We start from the raw sequence: 25,530 nt of genomic DNA, 5'->3' as shown, positions 1-25,530 counted from the left end.
ACTCAATCCACTGAGCTACGCCAGCCAGGGCAAAATTTTTTATTTTTAAGAGTCTCATGTTCTACCGACTGAGCTAGCCGGGCTAAATTTTTTATTTTTAAGTTGAGATATAGTTGACACATTATATTGTATAAACTTAAGGTGTATTTGATACATTTGTATTGCAATATGATTGCCACTGTAGCATTAGCTAACACCCACTACCTCTGTCTTATCACATAATCAACATTTCTTCTGGTGGTGGGAACAAATAAGATCTAGTCCCTTAGCAAATTTAATGTTTATAATAGTTTTGTTGTTTACAATCGCTGTACTGCGCATTAGATCTCCAGGACTTACTTATCTGCTAGTTGCAAGTGTGTGCCCTGACTGAGGTGATTTTCATGAAAAGTGACGGTTGGCATGAATAGCCCTGGTCTAGGATTTGGTCAGGGTGGTGGTGGGGGGATCAGTTCATGTTTCTAAATCTAATGTGGTGAAAGGAAAAGGTCTGATTTCCTTTTGATATGTCCACTTGCCCATCCATCCATCCATCCATCCATCCTGTCAATATTTATCCAGGGCCTTCTGTAACCAGAGCTTGGTTCCGTGCTGAGTTAGACACAGAACCGAATCGACACTGTTCCTGCTCTCAGGGCCCTCAGTCCATCTCAGGAGTCAGACGTTAACCCAGTCACCGTGCACGAGTGGGGGTGGTTTTGAACTGACATGGGCAACTCTATAGGAAAGGCTCATGGTGGTGGCTCTCCGAGGATAGTTAGGGAGGCTTCCCCCAATGAAAGGGAAGCTCCAGCTGAGATCTAAGGTTGAGGAAGAACTAGCTAGGCCAAGGAGAGGGGGAAAATTTCAACTAGAGAGACTGGCTTGTGCAAGGGCCCTGTGGTTAGGAGGGACATAATGGTTTCTAAGAACTGAAGTGGTGATGCTGGGAGTGAGGAGGAGAATAGTGCAAAATGAAGCTGGAGAGGTTGGCAGGGCTGCATAATGTGCTGAAGAGGTCGCTCTGGCCACAGTGTTGGGGCGGGAAGAGAGTGGAAGAACGAAAAAAACCCAGAAAAACCAGGGACGAGGCCATGGCAGTGTCCAGACAAGAGGTGACATGATGGTGGCTGGGATGGAAAGAAGCTGAGGCGTGGCAGCTGAGAAGATGGAAAGAAACAGTTGGACATGAGGAATGTGTGGGAACCGGAGTGACAAGGTGCTGTGTGGCCTCGCTATGGGGGTGGAGAGGAAGGTGTCAAGGGTGGCTTCTAGCTTCCAGGCTTGCATACCTGGATTGCCCATGGTGCTGATCAGGGAAGCAGGGAACAGGAACAGACCTGGCTTGGAAGGAGGATTCTGAGTCTCAGGTAAGTTGAGCCCGAGGTGCCTGGAGACACTCAAGGGAAGGTGTCCAGCAGGCAGTTGGACATGCAGGACAAGAGCTCAGAGGAGAGGGGAGAACTGGAGATGGAGGTCTGGAGGTCCTTGGGATATGGCTGGCAGTGGAACGGAAGCCATGGGTGTGCTGAAATGGCCTAGGAGGTGTGCACAGGGTGAGAAGAAGAGGGTCCAAGACCGAGCCCCGGGGACTATTAATGTCAGGGGAGGAGAAGCACCTGAAAAGGCCTTGGAGCAGGGCAGCCTGGGAGGTGAAAGGAAAACCCAGTGTGACCCTATAATGGAATAGTGTGTGGGGTTTCAAGAACTGGGGAGTGGGACCTGCTGGCATGGCTCAGTGGACTGAGTGCCAGCTTGTGAACCAAAGGATCAGCAGTTCGATCCCCAGTCAGGGCACATGCTTGGGTTCGGGGCCATGTCCCCAGTGAGGGGAGCAGAAGAAGCAACCATACAATGTTCCTCTCCCTCTCTTCCTTCCTCCCTTCTCCTCCATCTAAAAATAAGTAAATAATTAAAAGTATTCAAAAAAAAAAAGAACTGGGGAATTCGCATTGGTGTCTGTGATGCCTAGTGGTCAAGTCACAAGGAGAAAGTGAGAGAAGACAGTGCTTTTAAGAATTTAGCCACGTAGGGGTGGGGAGCAGAGATACACTTCTTACATCAGGGTCAGCTGCTTCAGACTGTTTAACTGTGGAAACTTTTCCTTAACTACTGACCTGCAAATATTCCAAGGACGTGAATAGAGGGTGTGGGGTTATGGGTGTCCAGTTTAAAATCGCATCAGCCCTGGCTAGTGTGGCTCAGTTGGTTGGAGCATTATCCAGTACACTGGAAGGTCTCAGGTTTGATTCCCTCTCAGGGCACATGCCTGGATTGTGAGTTCAGTCCCCAGTTTGGGAGCCTACATGAGGCAACTAGCTGATGTTTCTCTCTCTCCCCTCTTCCTTGCTTTCTAAAAGCACTGAAAAAAAAAATGTCCTCTGATAAGGATTAAAATAAAATAAAAATTGTATCAAAGAATGCCTGCACTTGAATATGTAAGACATTACCTGAGGCCAGTGGTCCATGTTACCAGTCCTCAACTAGAATTTGATTTCATCATAGAAACTTATATTACCCTTTAAATAAACAAAAAAGGACTTTATTTATTATTTGAGAGTGGGAAAGGGAGAAAAAGAGGGAGTGAAACATCGATGTGTGAGAGAGAGATCAATCGGTTGCCTCTTAAATGTGCCCCAACCAGGGACCAAACCCACAACCCAGGCATGTGCCCTGACTGAGAATAGAACCAGCGACTTTGCGGTTTGCAGGACGATGCCCAGGCAACTGAACCACACCAGTTAGGGTAGGAGCTTATATTACCTTTTAATGGCGTTTCCCTTTGTTATTCCACCTCTCCAGGAGAGGTAAAATTCCATTATTATTATTCTCCTCCCTGGAAGGGAGAGGGTGAGAGAAAGGAGAGAGAGTGACCAATTTCAGTCAAGTTTTTTTTAAAAGGAATCTTTTAGAAGATGTTTAATATCCTCTTTGTCCCTTAGCCTTCATCTTCACAAACTTCCCAAAATAGTTGGCCACATTTCCTGAAATTCCATCTCTAAGCTACTTTCCCTTTCATGGACATTTGTCTCATCAAAGTCACCAATGGCCAACAAACCTAAGTCAAGATCCCCTGTGAACTTGAGGCTGTCTTTGACACCTAACCATTTCCTTGGTGAAACTCTTCCTACAGTCTGTTCCATTGTCCCACTCTCCTGGTTTCTTATGTGAATAAAAATTATCCAGCCCTGGCTGGTGTGGCTCAGTGGATTGAGTGCTGGCCTGTGAACCAAAGGATCGCTGGTTTGATTCCTGGTCAGGGCACATGCCTGGGTGGTGGGCCAGGTTCCCAGTTGCGTGAGTGTGAGAGGCAACTGACTGATGTTTCTCTCCCTTCATTTCTCTCTCTCTAAAAAAAAATAAATTAAAAAATCTCAAGAAAAAGTAAAAAAAAATTATCCAGACTTTGGAAACAGAAAAAAAGGAACAGGAAAAAGAACTACACCGACATCTTCTCAGTGTCAGGCTGGGTCTTCTCCAACGCTCCTGTTCCACTGGGGACCATCTGATTCCTTAGAGATGTGTCCCTTTGATTGCCTTCCTATTTAGCATTGATTAGGGTATTTTACAACTCTGTGAGAGTAGTGGTTTCACTACAGACAATTCATAATGAGCAAATAATTCTTGTCCAATAACAATGAGAGCGTTTTCTCTCCAGGAAGAAAGGAAACCCCCATGGTCACAGTTCCCTGCCTTGTGGGGCACTAACCTGCGTTGTTAAGTTCAGGTCTGTATCCCTTTGACTGACCAACCCTGTATTCATTCTCAAATTCTTTTGTGCTAGTCTGAGTATCTAATCGCTGTCCTCACTCACTAATGAATAAATAAAAGCTTTGACATGGGTTCATTTTATTTGAGTCATGTTTTTTAACTTAAAAATTTTTTTTCCTGACTGCTCCGAATACTGTGGTCCCCACCTCAGCAGGCCGTGCTGAGGATAGGAGGGTGGCGTGGGGGTGAGTTAGGTGACTTAAAAAGGGATAGGCATGAAGGGCTTTCCTGATAGGAGCCTAGGCCCCTGGTATTTGCCCAGTGGCCTGGCGGGCTGTGTCTCCTCCCCTCTGCCCCACTGCAGCCTGCGGGCCTCTCAGTGTGCTGTGTGGTCTGTGACTGTCACCCGAAGCAGGCCATCCCAACACAAACCTCCTCCGACATATTCTTAAAAATTCATGTAGATGCATCCCAACCCAATTGTGTAACTACTTGTCCCTTTCATCAAAACTAGCCCTCGAAAGAGCTCATGTTTGTTTTGTTATTTGTCCCACACTGAAGAAACATGGAGGTACTGTATCCCTTCTGTTGGGTACATGAAGCTATCTCATTTAACCCTCACCATCTCCTTTGGGGGTGTGTAACCCCCATATGGGGCATCCCATATTACTGCTGAAGGAACTGAGATTCTGACTGTTAAGTGGTTTGCCCAAGGTCATACATGGTGTAAGAGCCAGCCAGCTTGAAACCCAGGTGTGTCTGATGCTGATCATGTTTTCCCTTGGTTTATAGGTATTTGTTCTTCCATGGTCAGAGCTGGTAGGGCTTCTGAGAACCTGGGTCCCACGTGTGCCCTCCTGAGATGGGAAGACAGGCCCAGAAAGGGGCCAGAACTAGCCCAAGGTAACACACCGAGGAAGGAAAAAACTGACCAGTGGAGCCCTCCGGAAGCCTAAAGGACACTCCTTCTCTCCCAAGCAGGCTCTTGTTAGAAACGTCTGCAAGAAACCGTGTCCGGCACTTCCCAGAGGATCCAGCCCTGGGGAGTAAGGAAAGCGCTGGCCTTTGGGCAACTCACTGCTCTCTCGGAGCCTCAATTTTTGTGTATGTAAAATGGGTCAATTATTGGGTCAATGGGTTGAGATTTGAAAGAGACATAGGCTGGAAAGGCAAGTACATTGTAAACTTACAGACTGCCCAGAGGTGACAGATCAAAGCTCATACTGGACTTTAAAGCTACATTGCCTAGGCTGATTCAGGTTTTACCCCTTAAATAGCCTGTCACCTTGGGAAATTTGTATGCCTCAGTTTCCTTGTATGTGAAATGGGAACACCAGGAACTACTTCATAGGGTTATTGCAGTAGTCAAGCGCTTGTGATAGTCACTGGTACATACCGACCCCTCTGCGAAGTTAGCTTTTATTACAGGTTTACTGCAAGAGGCATCGCTGTTTACTAAGCCCAGACTACCCCGATTTTCTCCAGGCCCCGCCCCCTCTAACAGGCCCCGCCCCCGTCCCCATTCGTTCCCGCCTCCTTTTCACCAGGTCCGGCTCCAGCCCGCCTGGGTTTCTCCCGCCACCAGGGGGCGGAGGCGCTGAAGGGGGGCCTTCTAGCCGAAGCGGACGACGCTCTAGGTAGCGGAGGCGTCTGCTCTCTGGCCAGTGGCGGCGGCGCTCTAGCTAGCGGGTGTGCGGGGCGGGTTCTCAGTGGTGCGGCCGGCTGGCGGCTATGGCGGCCGTACGGGGCCTGCGGGTGTCCGTGAAGGCTGAGGCCTCGGCGGGGCCGGCCTTGGGAGTCCCTTCACCTGAGGCAGGGTCAGGTTTGGAGCGCGGGGAGCCAGAGCCCATGGAGGTGGAGGAGGGCGAGCTGGAGATAGTGCCGGTGCGGCGCTCGCTGAAGGAACTGATCCCGGTACGGGAGGGAGGCGGGGGGCTAGGAGGAGGTCGCCGAGCGAGCGAGTGCCCCGCGCCAGAACGGGCCGAAAGGGGAGGTGGCCGGCTCCCTGGCCGGGGGAAGGCTAGGGAAAGGGAGGGAGGGAGCCGAGCGCCAGGGGGGCAGGGGCGCGGGGCAGGAAAGACCCGGAGGGAGAGAAAGGACGCAGGGGAGCCCGGAAATGGGTGTGAGGGGGCTGAGGGTGGTTGGGGAGAGCTGAAGGGTAGTTAAGGCTGCCCCCTTCGCTGCCCCTCTGAGCTAGTCTGTGCAGGTGGGTGAGTGAGGGGGGCCCAGGATCGTCTGGGGGCTTGAGATAAAGGATGAGACGGGGCGGGAACAGAACCAGGAGTGGCCCACAAGGAACTGTCGGGTGGCGCTGGCATCCAGGTCTCCCTGTGGGTCCGGCTCCGGTGTCTGTTAAACGTTGCACTCGCGGTTTCTCTTGGGAGGGCTAGACTTGACAGCAGTAGGAACTCAGTGTTCCTGTTGGCTTGAGGGTCATCTTGTCCCCGCGCGATTCCACTGCTGTGACCCGTACATACCGTGGCCCTACATCTGACCTTTCATGAAACCAAAACATCAGCAAACCATCAACGAAGTAGCTGGCAGTGGTTCTTGGTCCGTATTTTACCACAGTGGGGATGGTGAGAGGTGTTCTGCTTGTGCTTTGGTGGTCCTAGGTCCCGGGGGGTCCTGGGTCTTAGGCTGCTCTCAGGCCTGCATAGCTCTTCTCATGTACTTAATTTCTCACGCAACACGAAGGAACTACTTTTTATCACGTCAGCAAGTCTTACTTTTGACCCGGAATGAGGGGAAAAGGTGAAGGTAGGATTACTAAAGATAGCAAATGGTAACAACAATTAACAGTGTCTTTTTACCATTTACTACATTATATCATTTAAATATCACTGCAGTTGTGAAGTATATACCATCCCTCCATTCATTTTAACATCTACTGCATCTCCCACTATGTGCCAGGCACAGTCCTAGGCACTTCCTTGATCAAGATTAAACTTCCTCCTGAAGTTTATGTTCCAGGTGGGGGACACAGGTAAACAAATAATTTCTGATAGTGGTAAGTACTCTGATGAGAATAAAGCCTGTTAGTGGGATAGAGGGTGGGGAGGGTGTACAGAGCTGGAAGCTGAAGGGGATAGGATGGTCAGGGAAGTCTTCTGAGATAGTGACATTTAAACCAAACCCTAGGTGACAAAAAGGAGCCAACGTGTACAGTGTTCCCAGTAGGGGGCAGCAGTAAGCCTAAAGGCTCTGAGATGCAACAAGATTGGTTGGTTGGGGAAACAAAGTTCTATAGCCCAAATATGAGAGCAGTAAAGAGGTCGGGAAGGAGGCAGACACCATGGAGGAAACCCAGGCCCAGACAGGCCAAAGGAACTGTAAAGCGTTGTGTCGTCTGTGAATGTCAGAGCTGCCATTGCAGCCCTGGGTTTCTGGATCCCACCCTCTTTTCTGTGCACTGGGCTGTGTTTTCTGTAGGTCTAGGTGAGTCTGGTGGCCTGGCATGATGCATTTGGCTAGTTTGGGTGGGGGAGATAAGTGACTGTGTCTCATCTTGGATGTTTTTCTTTCTTTTATTTATTTTTTTTAAAGATGTGGGGAAGAGAGGGAGAAAGAGAGGGAGAGAAACATCAATGTGTGGTTGCCTCTCCCACGCCCCCCACTGGGGGACCTGGCCTGCAACCCAGGCATGTGCCCTGACTGGGAATGGAACCAGCAACCCTTTGATTTGCAGGCTGGCACTCAATCCACTGAGCCACACCAGCCAGGGCTCATCTCGGATGTTTTTGATAAAAGCCTTCAGATTTTCATTTACATGGGTACCTTTGGTAGATGGAATTACAAGGTTTTCTGATTTAGAAAAGTTTCTCCTTAGAGTGGCTGATTGCTACCACAGTGTCACTGGGATGGGCTTTCTCATAATAAGGGGTTGTCAGGGTCGGGATGAGTTTTTTGTCAGGGGTTGTCAGCATTTCTTACCCTTCCCCCTTGTGTTAGGACACAAGCAGAAGATATGAAAACAAGGCTGGCAGCTTCATCACTGGAATTGATGTCACCTCCAAGGTAAGATAGACCATGATTTGTTTATTCATTTTGATAAGTGGGTGAACTTGGTCCCTAGAACTTGCAGAACTGTAATTATTCTTTTCCTTCTATTTTCTCTTATTGTTGGATTAAAATTTATTTAACTTAAATTTTATCTTATACAATGATGCCTTTGTGCATTCTGAAAACATCCGGGCAGTGTTTGTGTGTGCTTGTGTTCACAAGGTAAGATCCCTATAGCTAGGTGCTTTTTTTAAACCATATCCAAGGAAAGGCTCTGCACTGGGAATGCTGTTTTTATGCTGTGTCCGTTCTTTAAAAATGATATGCTGTTTCTACTTTAAATGAAACAAAACATAAAAAGTGCGTGGCACATAGTAGGCCCTTAGTAAATGTCTTTATTCCTCACTGGTTGCAGGCTTAGAAAAATAGGATTTCCTGATTGTGAGTGGCCGCCTAAACTTTGAAGACCAAGTCAGCGGAATTATTCTCAATACCTGGGAGTATTGTCTTTTATCTAGTGATTGCTGTTACTAGATTACCAACCTCACTGTAACTCCTCCTCACTGATCCAGACCTATTATTTTCCTTCTTACAGTCAGTGCGTATTTGCCGCTTTAATTGGTGATATCCAGTAAAGGCATTCTTTCTGACTTCAATGTATACAGTTAAGTCTGGAACAGAATTTTGAATGAATTCTGAATAATAGTATAATATTGCCATATTGGATGTATAAAAGGAAAAATAAAAAATGTCATGCTTACCTATTTACATTTTATCTAAGTCTCAGTCTGTCATAGATGGCTTGAAGGCCAAAAGAAAGAAATGATCTTTTAGACAGGTAAGAAAATAAAGTGAGGATGTTTTCTTTCTGTCTTATTTTTTTAAGTTTTTATTTTTATTGATTGATTGATTGGTTTTAATTCTTCCCCTGCCCACTCCCCTACTTATTTATTTTTAGACAGAAGGGAAGGGAGGGAGAAAGAGAGGGAGAGAAACATCAGTGTGTGAGAGAAACATTGATCCTTTGCCTCTCACACGCCCCCAGCTGGGGACCTGGCCCACAACCCTGGCATGTGCCTTGACTGGGAATCAGGAATTGAACTAGTGGCCCTTTGGTTTGCAAGCTGGTGGGTGGTCCATCCACTGAGCCACACCAGCCAGGACAAGATGTTTTCTTATTGTAATTAAAAAGAAGTAAACTGTCCTGTTCTTAATCCTATACAGCTTGCCATTACATGAAACAAATGTGTGGGGGAAGAGTGGTGGTCTCAGAATTGGTACTTAAGTTGTTGCTAAGGGAAGGTAGATTAGTTGTTTGCACTGGGAAGACTTCAGTGAAATTAGCATCACTATTGGGGAATAACAGACAAGTTGCTGCTTTACTGATCCCCACAAGTTTTCTGTAGTCCTCAGGCCTTCAATTAGTGTGGCAAAGTCAATATGTAATTAGTGAAAGATTCCTAAGAGCTATCAGAAACCCACAGTTGGATCTGCATTTATTTTAGCTCTTAGTTAAAAACTTGTGAAGCTGATTATTTTGTTTTTCAGTGAAGCGTCAGTGCTTCTTGTCACTTAAAGATGAAAACAGGCAATTCCATGGACACGAGCCTAGAATAGAGGAAAGTGTTTCTTTGCCTCAGTGTTATTTTTAAAACCAGGAAAAAGCCTTAGGGAGTGGACTGCTCATGCAGACGTAATGTGGACGAGTGTGATAGGTGTGATTACCATGCACTCAGACAGCATGGAATGGGGATGGTAGTGGGGCTCCTAGAAATAGCACTGAGATCAGAAGTTCTGCCCCCACTTATTAGCTTAAGTGCCTCCAGCAAGCCTTTTAACTTTTTTGTGCTTCAGTTTCTGCACCTGGAAAATTTGGATTTGAGATTGTTTGGTTGTAATTTGTTCGAAGCATGACTGCTAATAATAAATGAAATGCCAGAGAATTAAGCATCATTTATTACTCATTGAATCAACTAATACTCATTGAATTCCTGCTCTGCCCCAGACACAGTGATAGGCATTGAATCATCATGGAGATTATTGCAAATTAGAGCAGCATTGCAAATTAGAGCAGCATCAGTTGCACACCCTCCCAGTCATTGACTTTGAATCCAGGTCTCTACAAAAATTATTAGATACATTGTTGCTTATGTCTTCTGATTTATTTTAGAGTTGTCACTGATGCATTGTGTTGTTTGTGATTGAACTTTCCGTATTCATTGAAAAATGGCTTTTCCTGTACCTTCCAGGAAGCAATTGAAAAGAAAGAACAGCGAGCCAAGCGCTTCCATTTTCGATCAGAAGTGAATCTTGCCCAAAGAAATGTAGCCTTGGACCGAGACATGATGAAGAAAGGTACAGGGTGGCTGAGGGGAATTTTTTCACATTTCCCCAGACAGTAACTTTGTCCAACCATAGCCCTGCGCTTCCAGCCTTGCCTTGTGTGTCCAGTCTTCATCCACATGCTCCCAAAGGGGAGGGATTTGTGCAGTCTCCATTTCTGAGGTGGCCTATTTAAAGTTGGATTAGCTGTGTCTCAGATGTTAGAACTGGAAAAAAGGGATTGTCTTGTTAGAGGAGGCCCAGAGAAAGTCACCCAGTTAGTGGCAGAGCTGAGATTAGAACCTGTGCTTCGATGGACTCTTACTTATTTTCTGCTTTTCTCATAGGAGGGTTAACTTTTCTTTGCCTTTAAATGTATTGGAAGTATATCACAGTGAGACTTTCTTTCAGGGGAGTTCAGCAATATTGGGATTGGTGGGGGAAAGCCATCAATACTTCTGTTGATATAGGCTCATGATTTTTTTTTTATTTTTGTGTTTTGTTAGGGTAAGTGTTTTGTATTCTAGAACTCACCCTGAATAATACAGGGTGATCCGCCCCAGTGTTCTGAAGGAATTTATGAATAAAAGTGAAAATTACTAGTACTTTTTAGTGAGTTCATAGCCATATTTATTATTCCACACTAATTTAAATTCGTGAATACAGAAGGTCTCCTCCCTCTGTTGTGTTTGCAAATTTTGGTATTTGTGAAGGGTGTAATAGGCAGACCTCTGAATGCATATTAAAGGGTTGTGTTCTGCTGTGTAAGTTTCTATAGGCTTGCTTGATTGATAAAAAAACATGTTAAATGAATGAAAGAATAGCTACTCTTTTTTGGGAACTTGCTGTCTTAGTAGGCACTGTGTTAATGGGCATATTGCATATTCGTTTCTTATTTCTCACAACAACCATATGAGGAATATATTTTTTATTCCTGTTTTACAAAGAAGTAGAAACAGGCTCAAAGAAGTTTAATAAATGCCCAAGGTTATATAGCTACTAAATGTGGAGTTGGGAGTTCAACCTAGGTTTTTCTGACTCAAGCCTGGCTCTGAACTACTTTGCTCTATTGCCTAACAATATGTGATACGATTGCACAGGCCCAAACCTCCTCAGGATACCCCAGGGGATAGAGTAGCTTGGATACAGGGCTCAACTCTGGATGCTGCTTTACTCTTTTTCCTGCATCATGAGTTCAAGTTGGAAATAGGACCTTGCTTCCCTTGCGGGTTGGGTTTCCAGGCATCTGCCTGAGTGGGCTTTTGTTTCAGGAAAAGCCCTGTGAAGGCCAAGGACAGCTATGCCTCTTAGTATTCATGTGCCTGCTCATTCTGGGCCCAAGCAGAGCTCTGAAGCCTCTCTCATACCTTCACCGTGAAAGCACCATGGTTTCACTACACCTGGTTACTTCTAGTCCTGTGAACATTTGTTGTGGCAGTGCATGCCTTTCGTTTGCGATTTTGTCTTTCCTTGTCCCATGCTTTGTCTTGTTCAGATGTCATTTCCTCCGTGAAGCATCCCTAATCACTCACTCAAATTTCCTGCCTCTGTTGTACCTCTTTTGGGTGCTAAAGTCCTCCTGGAATCTAGCCTCAGCTCCTTTGTGAATGTGGACAAGTTATTGAACCACTTTCGGTCTCAGTCTCCTTGTCTGTACAATGGGAATATGATATCTACCTGAATAGGATTGCTTTGGGGGTTAAATTTTAATTTATTTTATTTTATTTTTAAAGATTTTATTTATTTTTAGAGAGAGGGGAAGGGAGGGGGAAAGAAACATTGATGTGAGAAACATCGATTTCTTGCCTTTCATACATGCTGTGATTGGGGACTAAACCGGTGACTTTTCACTTGGTGGAATGGTACTCAACCAACTGAACCACAACGGTCGGGGCTAAATTTTAATATTTTTTTTTGAAAAGCAGTCTTAATCTCATAGTTCTAAAGATATTCCTAAAAAGCAATAGATCTGCCTAGATGTCATCTGGACCAGTGGCTTGTTACAGGCTGTTTTTCATCCAGGATGGTCTATGATAGTGTTTTGGAACTCTAGAGAACCTTGCTGCCACTACCAGATCAGTTTAAATTAGGATGGGAGGTGGGCAAGGGGTTTGGCTTGGCCCCAGAAATAGTGATTTTATATGCCCCTAGGTAGTTCTAATGTACAGTCACGACTGAAAAAGAACTGCTGGTGTGGTGGGGAAGAGCATGGGTTCTGAAGCCTGACTGCCTGTGTTCAAATCCTGACCTGTTTCTTTCTACTTTGTGGCTTGGGGAAGTTATTTAGCCTTCAAGAAACTCAGTTTCCTCATGTGGAGAGACAGATAACAGTCGTTCTCACAGGGTTGTTGGAAGGGTCTAACAATGTGTTACAGTTCTTAGGTTCTTAGAGTGGTGTCTAGTACACAGTAAGGCCCCAATAGATGTCACTTATTTTCATTGTATAGCATTTTCCATCTTCCAAGCGGTTATCTAAGTGGCCTAGCCTCTTGGGAGAATGGGGACGTTGGAATAAACATCTTGACTCCTTCAGCCACGCTAGGTGTCAAGTTATTTCTTCTTCCTAATATCAACAGCAGTAATAAAAGATGCCATTGATAATGGGTACTGCGTTCCACTCTGCTGTGTGGTTAACTTGTCTTTTCAAGAACCCTTGAAGGGTTCTTGAAACTGTCCTATGAAGGGAAAGTAATTATCTTTTCTGTTTTGCTGATGGGGAAACTAGGGGGCTGAGGGGTCGAGAAACTTGTCCAAGGTCCCACAGCCAGGTAAGTAGCAAGGCTGTGATTCGAAGGCTGGTCTGACTGAACTCCGTGCTCCTGATCTCTCTGCCAGCATTCAGGGACAGAGTGTGGGAAATGCTGCACTCACCATTCAGCATCAAGAGTGATTCGCTGCTTACTCCTTAGTCACTCACAGTGTCAAGCAGCTTTGGCTTCCTTATCCCCGAGAGCAAAGCTTTCATGGTTGGACGGACCTTGAAGGTCATCAGAATTCTCCTGCCCAGCCCTGCAGGCCTTTTGGCAAAGTTCCCAGTGGTCTTTCGGCTTCTGCCTGAACGTTTCCTAGTGATGGCAGAACTGTTTACGTAGCAGTTGTTTTTGGTTTTGGATACATGTTAATACATGTTCCTCATGTTGAACAGAAATAGCTTTCTAGTAATTTCTGTTAGTTACTGTGTGACCCTTAGAACAACGTTGTCCTTTCCTCATTCACATAATAATTCCTCAGGTGATTGGGCAGTAAGCCCATTTCCTAGACTTTCTTCATGTGACTTGACTTTCTGATCTCTCTTCTAAACTCTTTTCATAAATGTCCTTCATAAAGTGAGTTGTAGATTCCAGATGTGGTTGGATCCATGGACAGTTTGGCAGGGCTGTACCACAGTTTCTGTCCTAGCCGCATCAGTGTTGTACTCACCTTCTAGTCAACCAAAGCATGCACGTCTTCCCCCTAAGGATTCTACCCCTCAAAGCAGCCTTTCTTGTTCTGTACTTGAAGCCCTGTTTAAAAATTACTTTTCTGCTTACCCCATCAGACTACATCTTGTTAGTTTCAGGACTCCATTTCAGTGTGTCATGTTCATTTTCATCTTCACTGTACCTTTCACTAGTTTAGCTCTGTTCCGTGCTGTGGTGTGGCAGGCTTCTGCATTGTCACCCAGGTGTTGGTAAAGATTGATCAGGGTAATCCCGTTTCATGCCATGAAACATAGGTGTATGAGTTACAAGTCTTAATTTATTATTAGGCCCACATTTCATTTTATTGTCATGAGGAGCTAGATTACATGTCTTAATGACCTCAAGACAGAACTCCATCTATGGTATTATTTGAGTTTCTTGGCCTGGTCGTGCTGTTGAAAAAAGAGAAGAGGTTAGTGTGGCTTGCTTCTTGAAGAACTCACATCATTTTCTATTGGGAAAACTTGGTTTCTTAAGGCATCGTAGATTATTTGATAAGCCTACTTTTCAAAAATTTCTGAGAATGACATTAATCTTTCAATCTCTTGTTTGGGAATTTCTTTTTTCCTCTTTTATGAAATTCAGTACAGGATCAGTCCTTCTCAAGGCTTTAAGGTATTTCACTCCTTTCCTGGGACTCTTTGGAGATTACTGCCTAATTCTGAAACCACAACTGCATGATTCAGTCAGTGCATTGGGATGTAATTCTGGACTAGTAGACTTAAATTTATTAAAACTAATTCTTTTGCTTTTGTGACTTGTCTTGAATTTTAGTTCTTTTTTTTTAAGGTTTTATTTATTTATTTTTAGAGAGAGGGGAAGGGAGGGAGGAAGAAAGGGAGGGAAATATCAATGTGTGGCCACCTCTCACATGGCCCCCACTAGGGACCTGGCCTGCAACCCAGGCACATGCCCCGACTGGGAATCAAACTGGTGACCTGCTGGTTAGCAGCCTGCACTCAATCCACTGAGCTACACCAGCCAGGGCAGATTTTAGTTCTTCTTAATGATAGCTATTCTACTGCCAATTATAGAAATAGATTAACAGTTCTGCCTTTTTTACTGCATCATCTTCCCAAAGCAGTGTTGTTCTAATACTTTTTTTAAAATGCCATCAGCATTTTTTTTATTGCTGATTTCAGAGAGAGAGAAAAAGAGAAATATTGATGTGAGAAAAACATTGATTGTACATGCCCCAACCAGGGATCAAACCCATAACCTAGGTATGTTCCCTGACCAGGAATTGAACCTGCAACTTTTTTGGTGCATGGGACAGTGCTTCAACCCACTGAGCCACTGGCCAGGGCGAGCCACCAGCATTTTTGATGAACCTGTGTACTCTGGACTGTACCCTTTTCTTCATTAGATGTTATATAAACAACTCATGTCCACCAAAAAAATTTGGAGAGTAAGAAGAAAAGTTGCCCACAATCTACCACCAAATCTAGTCATTGTCAACATTTTCTGTATTTCCATCTAACCTTTTCTGGGTGTGGACTTGATTTTTGTTTTTCCCTTTCCTTTTCACTTGACAGTCTGTCATCTGCATTTTCCATGTCTTTATATAGCCGGGCATTAGTCTGTTAGAATCTTACATTGCTTACTTTCTTTTACGTTGTCACTAGCAGTTTTCCCTTTATATGTCTCCCATATATGTTCTGTGGCAGACTGTTCTCACCCGAGCTTTGCTGCCTTTTCTTTCCTTGGGATCACCTCTCATACTCTGAGTTACTATATTTAGTGTCTTCCAATTTTTTTTATCATTCTAATTTGAGGTCATAGCATTGGCTTCTTTTTCTCTGGATTTTTAGAAATCTGTTTTCCTATTATCTGTCATTCGTTGTCTTCTTTCCTGTTAGAAAAATTCAAGATGATGCCCTCACCACATTACTTGTCGTCAGCACTCGGTAAATGTCCAGTTCCCATTCTCTAATCCATCTGTACTGCCATCTCAGCAATTAGTGCTTTCTCATTGATTGGGCACAAACGTGGGCTCCTGCTGGGTTTTATTTTAAGCAGTGACATTGTCAGCAAGGTGAGGAAGCACTGAGCCTCCCCCTTTGGTGGAGGTTCTGAGCTTGACTAATGTGTGTCTCGCCACTGTCAGTTTGGTTCTCTTTTGAGAATGAACGCTTCTTATCCTCCAGCTGATGGAGACTAGTTTATCTCTGTAGTGATGTGGCTCTTTTCTTTAATCTTATGTATCTACCTACCTCTTTGAACAAGATTTTCCATGGCCTGTTTCTAGATGTATATACCATTCTCTACATTAAATAAAGACCTCTGAGGCCAGAAGTCTTATTACTTACCTTCTTTTTTTTGTTTTGTTTTACCTTCTTTTTTTGTTTTGTTTTCAAGCTATTTCCTGACTCTAGGGTGTCCTTCCTTTCTTCCTCCCTTCCTCCCTTCCTTCCTTCCATTTTTAGGTAAAGGGGAAGGGAGAGAGAAAGGGAGAGAGAAACATCAATATGTGGTTGCCTCTCTTATGCCCCTACTGGGGACCTGGCCTGCAGGCCAGGCATGTGCCCTGACTGGGAATTGAACCAGCGCCTCTTTGGTTTGCAGGCCAGTGCTCAGTCCACTGAGCCACACTAGCCAGGGCATCTTTTTCTTTTTTTAAATAAAAATATTATAATGTTAGTCCTGGGCAGGGTGTCTCAGTTGGTTAGAGTGTCATTCAATAAATCAGAAGGTCACAGGTCAGGGCACATGCCTAAATTGTGGGTTTGGTCCCCAGTCAGGGCATGTACAAGAGGCAACAGATTAGTGTTTCTTTCCTTCTCTTCCTCCCTCTCTTCCCCTCTCTCTAAAATCAATAAGCATGTCCTCTGGTGAGGATTTTAAAAAATGTTGTAAGGTTAGAATAATGCTGTGATGCTGTTGATATTTATTTTTGTCATTTCTTTTGGTGTTATCCTTTCTTTGCCTGTCTCATTTTTTGAGTAAACCCTTGTTATCAGGCCAACAAGTCTCCTACAAGGTATTTTTGCCCTGGTCCTCGCTCTCTTCCCTCCATCATGTCCAGGAGCTCTCCCCATTGTTTGTTCCATCTCTTTGCTTGGGATCTTTTTCATCCATGCTCGTGGCTGTGAGCTTGAAGAACTGAGAAGGCCCACTGGTCTGACCCCAGTTTCCCACTCTGGATGTCCATTGTGAACACCCATCTCATGGGGCCTTTTGTTCCCTGTAGCGCTGCTGGTCCCTGAGGACTTGCTGAGAGTCACAAGTCTTGGTCTCTCCATCCTCAGGAACCTGGGAGGCACGAAGGGATCACCTGATTGACTTTGGACACACCCATGGGCTCCCCTTAAACCTTTTACTCTTCAAAATCACAGAGCAACTATTTAAATTTTTTTTCATCTGAAAGTATTTACATGCATTTTAAGTTTATTTCTTTTAAATAAAACTAATACGTGATACGAAAACATAATGTAACAGATACTGAGTTTTTGACAGAGTTACTTCAGAGAAGGGAGGGAGAGAGGAATGTGGGAGGTTGCACTGGCCCCAGCTTCACATGTAATGTTTTATTTGCCTCGAATCTTTTAAAGAAATTAAGCATGAAGCTAAGTGGTGAATATACAAGTATTTTAAATTTATTTTTGGTATTGATATGTTTACATATTTCATAACTAAAACAATTAGATGAGATAATATACTTAGAGTATTGAGAAGAAATTAACACAACCGTGGAAGGGCTAAGGTTCTGTTTTTGACCAGAACCTTAATCTTTCTTCCTCCCCAGAGGTAGCAAACTCTGGGGAGGAAGACTCTTTGATGTAGATCGAATCATACTGGGCCTTTTTCTAGGTATTTGTTTACCCAAACACATACCCTGAGAAAATACATGTTGGTATTTATGTTGTAACTTCTTTAATGTCATCACATTGTATGTATTTTTTTACAGTTTTTTTTCACTCTGTCTTGGAATTTTTTCGTGGTATTTAACTAAATAATATTCTATTATATGGATAAACCACAATTCACTTAATATGGATAAACTATAACATATCATTCTGATAGCTAGTGGGTTATTAGCAGTAATAGCAGCTAACATCTTAGTGTGAGCTACTGTGTGAACCCACTTGTATTTAAAGATTTTATTTAGAGAGAGGAGAAGGGAGGGAGAAAGAGAGGGAGAGAAACACCATCATCAGTTGCCTTTCACACAACTCCAACTGGAGCTGTGGCCCACAACCCAGGCATGTGCCCTGACTGGGAATCAAACCGGCGACCCTTTAGTTCACAGGTTGGCACTCACCTCACTGGGCCACACCAAGCAAGGCTTCCATGTGTGTTTAAAGTAGGTACTGAGGAGTACTTATGCCCGTAGGGCATGTGCTAAGTAATATTATAATAGACACTCCCAATTTGTCCTTCAGAGTGGCTGTGCCATTTCACACTCCCACCAGCAGAGGGAGTGGTTCTTTTCCTTCACACTACCAACAATTGATAATAAAAGACATAAGTTTTTTAAAATTCTAGTTGAAAACTGGGTATCTTGTTTTAATATGCATTTTCCTGATTGTGAGATTAACCATCTTTTCATATGTTCATTGTATTTCCTGTTGTGTGAATTGCCTGCTTATGTTTTTTGCCCAGTTTTATTTCAAGCTGTCAGTTTCTTATTCGTAGGATTTAAAAAAAAATCTATAATCTTTATTTTAAAGATTTTACTTATTTATTTTTAGAGAAAGGGGAAGGGAGGGAGGAAAAGAGGGAGAGAAACATCAGTGTGTGGTTGCCTTTCACGTGGCCCCCACTGGGGACCTGGTCCACAGTGCTCTGACTAGGAATTGAACTGGCGACCCTTTGGTTTACAATCCACACTCAATCCACTGAGCTATACCAGCCAGGGCTATTTGTAGGATTATTTTACTCTAGTTTCCTTCTTTGCTTTATATGCAGGGGCAGCATCTCTTCTTTTTCAGAAGTTGTCTTTTAACTGTTGCACATTTTTCTTTGATACACATTTAAACGTTTTAGAATCAGCTTGTCAAGTTTAATGAATCATACTGCTGAATTTGGTATTGCTTTAATTACTGCAGGCTAAGTGGGGGAGAGATATTGTGTATTTTATTCTCAGCCAAAGTGCCTGCCCTGAATTAAGTCATTTGTTTAATGCTGTTTGGTCTGTGATAAAAATTAAAATAGTGCGTACCTTGCTGTCGTATCTTTTTTTTTTTTTGAAATAAATGTCATCTATTTTGGCATATTCCTTTCCTAAGTGCATGTGATCTGAGCTGTGCAAGGGGGTACTGGTGAGACGTGCAGTAGTGGTTGGGGACATCTTGTCATCTTTTCTGTGTCCTGCTTTCCTAGCAATCCCCAAAGTGAGACTGGAGACCATCTACATCTGCGGAGTAGATGAAATGAGTACCCAGGATATCTTTTCCTATTTTAAAGAATATCCTCCGGCTCACATCGAATGGTTGGATGATACCTCCTGTAAGTACAGCCAACTTTTCTGTTGAATATACTTTTGTTTATTAATTTAAAAGTGTTCTTGCAATCTCAGATGGTGAACAGTTATGGCCCAGACTACTTGTTTATGCCTAACCTCTGCCTTAGCTTAGGAGAGGAAAAAAATGCCCATTGATGAGAACCAGATGCATTAATCAGTTTACCAGATTATACCCCATGAGTATTCCAAGTCAGCTCAGGGGTGGGGACCAGGGCTTAGGAAGCTGGTTGCTGGCATCTGATTCTGGTGTACACAACTGAGGCCTCTTTTAACCCCCACAATCCCCAACAAAGGGGTGGATCCAGCCGTATAGACTTGGACTGAGGACTGCATTTTCAGGGCTTTAGGATTTGTCATTGCAACTTGCCATACAGTCATGCAGAGAGCTGGCTCTGCCTCAGTGTCTTTAACCTGGAAATGTGTCAGAACCCTCTGGCACTGTACCAGACCTCGCGTCTCTGCTTGTTTTGGACTGTGTTTTCTGGAATTGCTCCTGCTTGCACTAACTTGTGAGCTGTTTAACCTGTGAACCAACTGTAATTTTTAACTTGCCTCTCCACTGCAAGTCTGTCCTGACCTCTGGTGGCCACTCTGCTGGCCTCTTGCCTTTTTTTTTTTTTAATTATGAGTTTATTTAGAAAGTTACAAAGGGTAGTACAAGTGAGCCAGCTGGGCCGTATGGGCTCAGGAAACAAGCTACAGAGACAGAGGAAGGGCCTTGGAGCTTAGGAAAGGGAAAGGCAAAGCTGATGCCCCTGTGGGGAAGAAGCAGGGGAGGGAAAGGTGCAGCATGCTCCCTGAGAGGAAGAGGGAGATTGAGAGTATGCTCTGGGCCCTTTGTCTTGAGGGTTTTATTAATGGACAGGAGTTTAGGAAAGGTCTTATGGGAGGATTTCAATAGAATATTTGTCAGCTTTATGTTGATGTGCCAAAATGAGATTTATTCTCCTGCCTATGTCTGACCTTGGATGTGGTTGGCACGAATGACACTAACTGGCTTTCTGCTCTCTATCTCCTTGAGGAGGGTGACTTAAGCTATTTACCCTCTGATTGGGGAGGAGAAGTGCAAACCATTTACACTTAAGTGTCCTTGGTTAGGGAAGATGGCTGTAAACTGCATGGCCATTTAACTGCCTGTTTCAGTTTCTTTATTCCAGTTGTCCTGGCTTACTAGCCTGTCTTGTTCCCCCTTCAGAGACTTCCACTTCTGAAATTTTTTAGGGATGAGGGAGGGCTGTAGGTCTTCAGTAACTGCTTCCTGCTGGCCAGGATGTGGTCCCTACCTATATAGGGTGTGGAAGTCTCTGATCTAAGAGAGACAAGGGAATGGGGCCTGAGACTGGAACAGAGAGCCTGTGCTGTGATTCTTCCAGTGTGGGGAACTGGCTGGAATCCCTGAAGCATCATCATCTTGATGTGGAGTTGTATCCAGAAGCACAGTTGGTTGGCTTTTTGCCTTGACTCACTTCTAGTCTGGCTTTACTTACTGCCAGCTTGCTGACCTACTAGGTTGTGCTCTGTATGTAGCAGCCTGGTTTTTCTGGCTGCTTTCTTTGGAAGATGTTGATTCAGTGTTTTCACTGAAAGAAGAAGACACATGACTGAGTGAACGATTTCTCTCCTTTTTTCTTTTCCCTTAGTTTACATCATCCAAACCAGGGGTCACCTAACTTTTTTTAATAAAGTACTGGGTGGTAAATATTTTAGGCTTTGCAAGTCATGTAGTCTCTGTCACATTTATTCAGCTCTGCCATAATTGCATGAAAGCAGCCGTAGACAATATGTAATTGAATGAGCCTGTTTTCCATAGAACTTTATTTATACAAACAGGAAGTGGATGTGGTTTATTGTACAGTAACTAAACCTAAATAAAGCTGGTGCAAATATAAATAAACAAATAAATAAATGACAGATGATGGGCTGGATTTAGCCTGCAGGTCATAGTTTGTTAACCGCTTGTTTAAGTCGTTAAAACTAGGTAAGGGGTATTATAATTAGAGCAACCCTTAGAAATATCCAGTCCAACCATCTCACATTGTGCATCAGAAACGGGGAAACAGAAGGGAGATTGTTTGCCCAAGTCCACATGGCATGTCAGTAACAAAGGTGAGATTCTTAAGACCTTCATTTCCCAAACTGAGATATAAATGCCATTTTAAATAGTTCGAGGGGTTTCTTTTATGTAAGACTTCTCAAAACTTTTTTCTTGCTAAATTCTCTTCCTTGAAGAAGATTCGATTAGTTGCTACAGAGCCCAGTGTCTGTTACACCCCCGTTGTGTAGTGTGTCCCATGATGATGCCAGCATCAGTGGGGACATCATCGGAAGCGCATCTGGATGATAAGCAGCATCATGGGGCTTCCCTGTAGGGGCAGTGGCATAGAGGATAATCCAAATTTATTTGATAATTTTCATTGTCATCCTCATCAAGAACTAACACAAAGCACTCACTGTGTGCCAGGCATTTTTAATATACAAATGTTTTTTCATGGAATCTTTGACCATTATTTTGTGGAACTCAGTTTCAGAATGTAGCTCTAGACTAATTTCATCAAAGAGTTTTTACTACTACTTTCTATTCTTTTCATTAGTTGGTCTGTACATTTACTGATAATCAATTTGTACCTAGACGAGGCTGTAACAATGAATAGGATGCAGTTTCTGTTCTCAAGAAACTTAACCATTCGGATGTGATGCAGTGTTTTATTTTACATTTTATTTTAGGCAATGTGGTTTGGCTGGATGAAATGACAGCCACACGAGCCCTTATCAATATGAGTTCTCTGCCAGACCTGGATAAGATAAGAGGCAGGGATGCCAATGAGGATAAGTCATCTGAGAAAAGCAAAAAAGGTAACTGAACACAAAGGAGGGACTTTGGGGCTGAAAGTCCTGTTATTTACTCAGTCGGCTTGCGTTTCTGTGCAGAGAGTTGCATAGCATCCCCTCAGCAGTCATTTCTGAAATAGACCGTGATGTTTTGGATCATCAGTAAGTAGAAGGAGAAAATAACTGGACTTTTAAGTGGTATGAGATGGAGTTACGTTAAAGTTCATCTCGTCTCTCACATTCCATTTTAGGCAAGCAGGAAGACAGTTCAGATGATGATGAGGCTGAAGAAGGGGAAGTTGAAGATGAAAACTCAAGCGATGTAGAGGTTAGTCAGAAGGGAAAGATATATATAAGGTTTTACTGTTAAAAACTGCTCACTCTCTTTTTATTTAAGGCTTAACGACTTAGTAAGTTGTGTTCTTCCTCTGGCTCTCACCATTAGACCTTTTGAGGGTGCACCAGGCCTTGGCCTTTAAGTTTGTGTGACTGGAATGAATGATTCATCTTGAGGTCTTAGAACAGTACTCACTTAGAGCAGCAATCACTTTCTATAAAATAAAATGGTTTTATAGAGAAATATTTTGAAGTGTTATCTAGTCAGTAAAATTAAGAAAAAGCAAGTGATGGCATGTTTCCTGATGGATTATGTACTGTTGTTGGAAAAATTGAAGTGTATTAATTAAAAAATATGCATTGAGTGCTTACTATATACCAAATTCTAGGTGCTGGGGATATAGCGTCAAGCAGAACAAAGTCTTTGCCCTCTTGGAGCCTACATTCTAGTGGGGGAGCCAGACAGTACACAGATACACAGATATGTAATGTCAGGAAGTGATAAGTGCGGTGAAGAAAATTAAGAAGGGTAAGTGGATAGAGAATGGTGGAGACCATTGTTTCTTTGACAAGGTGGTCACCTCTGACTTAGAAATTCCACAGAGGAACTAGTGCCACGATGCCGATGAGTAATGTTAAAGGCAGAATGCTTTCTTAACCTGTGGTAACTTTGCTACTGAGTAAAGGCGACAATGGCTTTAATGCTTATATTGAAATAACTCTTTTTTTCTTAAGTTGGACACATTATCTCAGGTAGAAGAAGAGTCTCTGCTAAGAAACGATCTTCGTCCAGCTAACAAACTTGCTAAAGGAAATAGGTTATTCATGAGATTTGCTACAAAAGGTAAATACAATATTTGGTATTGATTTTTATTTTTACTCAAAGTGGTTTATTACTGAGTGACATCCTTCTCTTTTGAATCAGAAGTTAGATCAAATAATCTCCAAGTCCCTTCAGACTATAATATTTTGTGCTTATGAAACGATGGCTGACTGCCTGAGTTGTAATTTCTGACTTTGAATATGAATATTAACTATTTGTACCCTTTTTGATTTCTGGCTAAAGTAAGTTAGTTCCTGTTAAAGCTGGTTTGACCCGTGTGCTTTTGAGCCAATTTATCATCTGAACTATGAAAACCTTTTAAGATTGTGTATTTTATTTTGTATCCAAAATGTGTTTATTGGGATGGTTCCCTACTCAACTTGATTCAGGGCGTTCTTAGTGCTGCCTCCTTCTGCAGCCTGGTTTGTCCTGTAGGCGGAGCAGCCAGCACACAAAACTACCCTTTGTGCTGGCTAAAGACGGTGGTGATTTTACAGCATCCTGGGCACTTCACACCCATGGAGTAGGAATGGGCGTCTGCACCAGGCCCTTCTTGTGTTTCCTCTTCTCTCTGGAGAGGGATGAAGGAGATCCTTTGTGAGAGGCGTGTTGTTGTCGGGAGGTCATCACTGCTGGAAAGTAAAATTGTATATTTTTCTGTGTCACAGCAATATCCTCCTGGACATTGCTCATAGTACCATCCAGCTCTCATTCTCTAAGGAATTAAATCAAGTCTCTGATCATTTGTAAGGCTTTTTATGCGTGGTGATTTTTGGTGCACGTTAAACACACACACATGGTTTCTTGAGTGGGTTAGAGGTGACAGTCCTTCACTCTTGAATGCTTCAGTGTGTTTCTGAAGAATGAGGACCTTGTCGTATACACAGCACAAGTTATCAAAATCAGGAATTTAACAGTAATTCAACACTGTTACACAATCTATAGTCTACATTAGGATTATATCAGTTGTTCCAAGAATCCCCTACTCTGTATATTAAAACTATCTGACACTGTGAGTGGCGTGTGTAGCACTTCTTGATGATGATGATAGTTTTCAAATAAATTTGGATTTTCCTTTATACTTCTCCCCCACTAAACTGGATCCACTTCAGGACTCAGCATTGAAGTATGCCATATCTCTTTAGTCGCCCTGAATCTGGAACCACCCCTCTGCTTTGTTTTCCTCGACTGAACCATTTTTTAAACAGTGAGGCTAATCATTTTATAGAGTGCTCTTTAGTGTGGGCACGTCTCATGTCTCTTCCTTATTAAATTTGGGTTGGGCAATTTAGGCATTGCCACAGAAGTGATGTTGTGTTGTTTTCTGTGCACCAGATCGGGGCACGTGATACTTATTTGTCCCATTGCTGGGGTTAACTTATCACTTGCTTTGGGTGATGATTACCAGGTTTCTCTATACTGTAAAGTTTATATTTTTTCATTTGTAATTTCAAAATTTGTGGGAAGATACTTTGAGATTGATTATGTAAGTAGTCTGTTGCTCATCAAACTTTCACTCAGTAGCTTAAGCACCCACTGACTTTTTAACTCCATCATTTCTTTACTAGTTGGCAGTCTGCTGTAAGGAATACCTTTCCCTTTTATCCATTTAGTTATTTACTTATATCTGTTTAGAGTTGTGGAGTTTATTCAGTGGGTTATCATACATTGCTATCATTGTTTTGACTCACAAATTGTCTTCGGTTTGCCCAGTGGAGCCTGTTCCACTGGTGAGCTTTAGACACGTCTCCATGATCCTTAGATCACTTTCTTTATGGCACGCCGAAACATCTTGTTTTTCCAGGCTCAATTTGTGTTTTCCCTTCCTCAGCTCTGGAACCAGCCATTTCTCCTTGGGCATGCTTTTTCTAGGGGCACATCCTAGTTGTGCTGCTAAGTTTCCCCGTAGCGCTGATACCTTCACATTGGGGTTTCTCCTCCTCTGCCATCAGTGAGTGACCAAGGAGCTGTCAAAGTCCTTTATATTATGAAAAGTATGTGTCATCACTGACCGCCTTTCCTTCCTGTTAATTGGCATTTTTTTACAAGTCCTCACCCAAGGATATGCTTATTGATTTTGTTTTGGAGAAAGAGAAACACTGACGTGAGAAGAAACATTGATTGGTTGCATCCCATAGGAGTCCTGACCGGGGACTGAACTCGAAGCCTTTTGTTGTGCAGGTTGATGCTCCAACCAGCTGAGCCACTCAGCCAAGGCTAATTGGTATTTTAACTTAACACAGGGATCTTTTCTACATTGAGTCATTTGAGTGGTTATTTGAGTATATTCTAGGTATATGGTATCATGTTGTTTTCTTTAAGACATTTTGGGAAAATCATAATAAACTGGAAAAAATGGTTTATCAAATATATGGAATTATGTATAGTCTGTTTCTTTAAATCCAATTCTGTATTGTTGGAGTATTGTCATTCCAAAATGAAGGTCACCTTTTAGGTGGCAGTGAAAATACCTCCTCTCCTAAAAAGCCTTCTTTAATTCTTGAGCACATGTAATGACCGAAGCTCTTTCATGCTTCTTAGAACCTTGTATATTGTATTATTAGGTTTTCCTAGTAGTATTTCCTCTATGAAGTCAGCTCCTT

General features: G+C 43.2%; 1 protein-coding gene across 2 annotated transcripts in view; it reads left to right on the top strand.

Moving 5' to 3' along the window:
* The first annotated feature begins 5,387 nt into the window (after window positions 1-5,387).
* NCBP3 (nuclear cap binding subunit 3) overlaps window positions 5,388-25,530 on the top strand; it is a 30,836-nt gene continuing 10,693 nt past the window's right edge. For both annotated transcript variants that reach the window (XM_045824169.1, XM_045824167.1), the window contains exons 1-7: window positions 5,388-5,604; window positions 7,642-7,707; window positions 9,942-10,047; window positions 18,798-18,923; window positions 21,664-21,792; window positions 22,020-22,096; window positions 22,840-22,948. In XM_045824169.1, coding sequence (XP_045680125.1) covers window positions 5,422-5,604; window positions 7,642-7,707; window positions 9,942-10,047; window positions 18,798-18,923; window positions 21,664-21,792; window positions 22,020-22,096; window positions 22,840-22,948 — 796 coding nt within the window. In that variant the 5' untranslated portion in view covers window positions 5,388-5,421. The remainder of the gene's footprint in view (window positions 5,605-7,641; window positions 7,708-9,941; window positions 10,048-18,797; window positions 18,924-21,663; window positions 21,793-22,019; window positions 22,097-22,839; window positions 22,949-25,530) is intronic.

Source organism: Phyllostomus hastatus, unplaced genomic scaffold (assembly GCF_019186645.2).
Source record: "Phyllostomus hastatus isolate PE091 unplaced genomic scaffold, TTU_PhHast_1.1 phas_scaffold_55, whole genome shotgun sequence".
NCBI lineage: Eukaryota > Metazoa > Chordata > Mammalia > Chiroptera > Phyllostomidae > Phyllostomus > Phyllostomus hastatus.
This window is presented reverse-complemented; position numbering and strand designations above follow the sequence as displayed.